Below are 5,287 nucleotides of genomic sequence, written 5' to 3'. Positions count from 1 at the left end.
CTCGTGGGGGGTCTCGACCTTCCTTTTTCTTGTCATCTCCGAAATCTTTTCCTGGGTTTTGTTTATTCAATTCATGGAAATGAAGGATGTGTAGTTCTTGAAACTCGTGGGGGGTCTCGACCTTCCTTTTTCTGGTCATCTCCGAAATCTTTTCCTGGGTTTGTTTATTCAAATCATGGAAATGAACGAATGTGCAGTTGCTCTTCTGCTCCTTGTTGCGGCTTTTCGGTTCGCTAGCTTTCCCCATTTCTTTTCAGTGTTCTTTATCTAGCTAACGGTAGATGCAATGTTAGCAGTATATCATCCGAGCAAGACGTGATCTTTGGAGGGAATCCCGTGGGCGACACTGCAAAATATGCTTGGCCCTCAAGGGATCGAGTGCACCATGATATGATCTCTCTATTCCTTCTTCGATCCTTTGGTCGGTTCGCAAGCTCAGAAAGAAAACAGCCATTTAGATATTTATCCGAGTAGAATGGCAAATGATCTAATATGATATCGAGCTGCTTGCGCATCTTCGCCTTTCTTTACCTTCAAGGTGTGAGACGTGTGTGAAAATTATGCTGTCGAATTACTTAGCAAATTTAGAAATAAATGTATTAAAAGTCTTAAAATTTGTAATGAAAATATAATTGAGTTTTAAAGATTTTCAGATAGTATAATTAAGTGTTAAAATTTATTATGAAAGTATAATTGAGTGATAAAATTTTTGGAAAGTGTAATTAAATTTTAAAATTTGTCATGAAAGTATAATCAAAATTTAAAATTTTGAAAAAAAGTAATTAAATTCTAAAATTTTGATCAAATAAAGTTTATCTTTTCATAATATTTTTAAAAGATTTAGGATATAATTATATTTTTTTGATAAATTTTAGGATTTAATGATACTTTTCAGAGTTTTCAAAATAAATTGCACTTTATTAACAAGTTTGAGACTTTTCAATATACTTTTCAATTAAGGAAAGTTGAGACTTGAGATTCGGTGCGTGATAAAGCGAGAAAGCTACGAATGTCGAGGTGAAACGAGAGGGACAAAAGAGATTGCAACAGGGGGTACCGAATAGACGTCAACAGGGGGGCTTTACGCGTCGATAGATCGAGGACCACCGCGACGTCGGCCAGGACAAAATTGTTCAGACTTTTGATTTGGACCCGAGTTTTTCAGACCATGGTCCGCTAGTTTCGCGACGAAGGCCCTACTCGGGACGATTTCAAAACAGGACAAACTTTCCTCGTCTTTAGTTCCTTTCTCTGAGGGAATCCTCGGGCGAATTTCAGCTTGCCTTTACCTTTCTGGTTTCTCTTTCGTCGCGAGACTTTTGGGGCGTGGAACTTTGTCTCGAGCTATAAAGAAGAATCTGAGATGTTACGAGACGCGCAAAGCTCTTTTGTTCTCTTCCTGGCCAAGAGGGGACAGGGTTTGAATTGTTTGAGAACAAGTAGGCGTCGCATTCACTCTTCTGGATCCTTGTTGGTGACGACCGAGACCAGTCGCGATCTTCTTTTCGCCGGAATATATTCTGGTCTCGACTTAGGCAAACTCTCTAGAACGTCACCACGCAAGCATTGGCGTGCATATTTTGGTTAGGGGTGAGCAGAGAGGATCGTCTGAACCAGGAACCGCGTGGTTTAGACAAAACTGACATGTTTTGGACAGTTCCAAGGATGCCAATTTGGTTCCTAGTTCTGTAAAATTAAAATCGGTGGTATATATATTTTTTATATTTTTAGTTTCATAAAAAACAACACTGTTAAAATAAATTGGGAAAAAGAAAAACTTATTTTTTTTCTCCTCCTCGAAGCCTTGCATTTTCAGCTAATGAATCTTGGGCAAAACCCACATTTTCTTTCCCAAGACCAAGCAATCTAATTCTTGAGTGGAACCGGACCGAATCAAGAACTGATCGCCCCTAATTTGGGCGGGTTGCGTGTTGATAAATGTTAGCCTAAGATCACTAGAACTTCATCCGTCGTAGGCCCTAATTGTCGTCTGACGATGGCGGGCCGTCTAGATTATGCGAAACCGCAAATGTTGGAGACCGGTCTGGAAGCACATCGATAGGAGTGGAATTGTTCATCCCAACCAAGATATGCACGAAGAAGAAACACCGACATTTGAATCGAATGCCATAGAATGGAAATCCTTGCATCTATAGAGATCTCGGGATCGATTAGTTTTGCTCTCAAAAACATGAGTTTGCAAGCAAATTTGTGAACGAAACTATAAGAGCAAGTTTATATTGTTGAAGGCAAAAAGCTCAAGTTCATTTGGATGCTCATACATGAACTCTGATATTCCTCTAGAGGGACAGAAAATTGGGGAGCCATGAAAACCGGCATACCACCTCCTTTCTTTGGAATAAAATGACAACAACAAAAAGCAAAGAAAACAAAACTCAAACGTCTCAATTATCTCTCAATGCCAAAAGAAGACTCCCCACCACCTATACCACCAAGTATAGAAGCACCAAGCAGCGAAAGCTGAGGCAATGTATAGAAAAGGGGTTTGATTGATGATCATCCATGGCTGCAGATTAAATGCACATGGAAACAGCTCTTTGTGAACGGACGATCTGCGGGGCTAATGGTGGAGGAGACGCTCTGATGGGAAGCAGCTTCGATTACTTGGTTTCTTCGAGTTCGGTCTCGAAGAGGTTGCCCTGGCCATTGCACGAATCAGATGCGTCCCCAGGAGCTGTAGTATTCATGGGTTTCTCCATTTCCTCGTCGATCATGATCTCTTCTGAACGGCATTGTGAACTGCAAAATGCTTTCTCGCCTCTGCATGGAAGATAAAAGACAAAGTACATCAGCTCGAGCAACCACTTAAGCAATTCATAAGCACTGCCAGTGGAAATCACATAATATATAAATAAAGCTCCCAATGCATGTTAGTATGATGATCGAACCTGTACATGTAGATATCTTTTCCCTCTTCCAGAATCTTCTTGCAGTGGAAGCAGAAGCTCAAGAAGATGTCTGATGGATACAATGCCAGAGCTTCAGAAGTCTTACTCAGTGAACTCAGCCGATTGTTCTGACTGGTCCCATGAATATCCATTGTTCCATTAGATTGGCATTCCAAAATACAGTCACCGAAAATGTGGGTTGTCTTCTTGTTAGGGCCATGTAAGGTTATACATGTATAGTCCTCGGAGAGCTCAATCTCTTTCTTCGGGAGAGAAGCAATGAGTCCATTGATTCCATTTCCAGAGACAGGTGACGCCAACAAGGAACTCTGGTCAGAACGGAAGAAGTTGTTTGATTTTGGATTCGATTTGCTCAATTTGGAAGAAGAATTCACAATAGTGCAAGAATTCAGAGAACACGACCGGGTTTTCCCAAAAGGTCCGGTATCTTGAAGGTCCACTCCAATCTCAAAAACGACATTGGAGTTAGTATCACGGAGGGGAGATTTCAAGTGGGTATGAGAGAATGCATAATTCTTTGGCAGTGACTTAGCTGCTTCAACGGGACGAGTATCTGTGTCAAAGTTCGGATTTTTAGGCTTCATCTGGAGACCGTGAAGAAAGGTCTTGTTATTTGATGGCTGATGAACTTTTCCAGGCAATGCTTTAGCATGATCATCAAGAGAATCTACAATGCTTAAGCCCACTTTGTCGCGATCCCAAATTTTTTTGTGTTGTGGTGATTTAGGGGACTTGTTAGGGTTGGTCAGAGTTGAGAATGCCTTGAAATCAAGAGGAGAGGTAGGACTATTGGCTGATTCAGAGTCTGATAGTCTCTTAGGGGTCAAACCCACAAAAAGGCCAGGGAGATTGAATAAGGTATTCCTTTTAGAATTCAAATTAAGCTCACAATCAGGATTAGCAACTGTTCTTTGAGCCATCTGGCGATCTTTCAGCACTGACCTGGCCCTTTTACCAAGCATTATCCCAAAAAATGTCTCAAAAAGTCCCACTGCTTCAAATCACCAAGAAAGATTAGCTGCATCAGGATGAAATGTGTTTGAATAAGTGAATCATTGGGCATTCAGAGAGAGAGAGAGAGAGAGAGAGTATTTTCCCCCTTTCGGCCACATTAGTAATGGAAACCTCAACGAGGGAAAAATCCACCTTGAATCACCAGAAAAACCTCATTCACACATGACAGTGAAGGGGTTCAAGAAGAAGTGAGACAGTCGAAACCATGCAATAGATAAATTAAAACGATCATTTCAGTCTGAAATTACATAAAAAGATGGTCAAAAGTTTCGATCCACATCAAAGAGAAGAACTCTGATGTTTTTCTCCTGTTTATTCCCCCAAATAGTACATGGCTTTGAAGGTAGAAAAGATCAAACCCACAAAAAAGAACAAAAACAAAAACGATACACTCCAGATTAAACTCATACCAACTCAGTCATTTCCATATAGCTATGAGAGAAATCTAAGAACAACATTGCAGCAAAAGACATTAACCAGGATGAAAGTGAAAGAAGAAAGGAAAACAAGAGCTGCCAACGAACACCAAAAACTTCACACCTCATGCACTCTAACGGAGACCTTCGATCATTCATCTGGACATTCCAAGAAAATCTGTAGCATAATCTGTAAAATAAAAGGGAATAGAGCACAGAGACAGTGGGAAAAAAAAAAAAAAAACCCACCTGGGTATTCTGCGTTTTTCTTTTGTCCTTCCTCCAGGAACTCTCCAGAGATGATACTATCCAGAGAGAAGAAGAATGAGGAAGATAAACAAGACCCAAATGCAGCTAAAAACGAGTTCTTGTCAACTTCTTGTGCTCGTGGGTACACTTGTACTACCCTCCCTCCCTCCCTCTCTCTCTCTCTCTCTCTCTCTCTCTCCCCGAAATATGCCTCACATTCAGCGAACCAGCGAGCTTGTCATATACACCTCTCTCTCTCTCTCTCTCCCCCTTTCCCCATCTGTTCATTCATTTCGTATGTGCGTGCAATGCACCGTCGTTGGACTACAGGGCTACGCGTGTCTGTATCCTTACAAAGCCATCTCTGTAATAATTAAAAAAAAAGCCACGGTTCATCTCTTTGCCATCTAATTGCTTTTGCCAGTCGAGTTTCCCGATTTCGACTTCTTCTTTCCCTCTTCTGATATCGGGATTTACTTCTTTCATGTCCAATTCCATAGCGAGAAGAAACCCATTTCGATTAAATGAATTCCAAGGAGATAGCCGGACGACTTCTGCTTTTCAAAGACGCGATGAAACAACATCGACACCATAAAAAAATTTCATCAAAAACCCATGTCCGTTACCTCCATATCCATTGATTGTACGCGTGTGTACATGTATATTTTATCTTTCATT

The 5,287-nt window shown here is 40.8% G+C and overlaps 1 protein-coding gene across 1 annotated transcript; it reads right to left on the bottom strand.

Annotated features, from left to right (window-relative positions):
• Positions 1-2,208: 2,208 nt before the first annotated feature.
• Positions 2,209-4,844, bottom strand: LOC104436935 (FCS-Like Zinc finger 11). The gene is made up of 3 exons (XM_010049786.3): positions 4,610-4,844; positions 2,910-3,921; positions 2,209-2,781 (listed from the first exon to the last, which is right to left on the bottom strand). The coding sequence occupies exons 2-3, from the start codon at positions 3,890-3,892 to the stop codon at positions 2,622-2,624; spliced, it is 1,143 nt and encodes a 380-aa protein (XP_010048088.2). The 5' UTR covers positions 3,893-3,921; positions 4,610-4,844; the 3' UTR covers positions 2,209-2,621.
• Between the last annotated feature and the right edge of the window lie 443 nt (positions 4,845-5,287).

The sequence above is a fragment of the Eucalyptus grandis genome, chromosome 3 (assembly GCF_016545825.1).
Source record: "Eucalyptus grandis isolate ANBG69807.140 chromosome 3, ASM1654582v1, whole genome shotgun sequence".
NCBI lineage: Eukaryota > Viridiplantae > Streptophyta > Magnoliopsida > Myrtales > Myrtaceae > Eucalyptus > Eucalyptus grandis.
The sequence above is the reverse complement of the archived record's forward strand: the minus strand, read 5'-3'. Positions and strand labels throughout refer to the sequence as shown.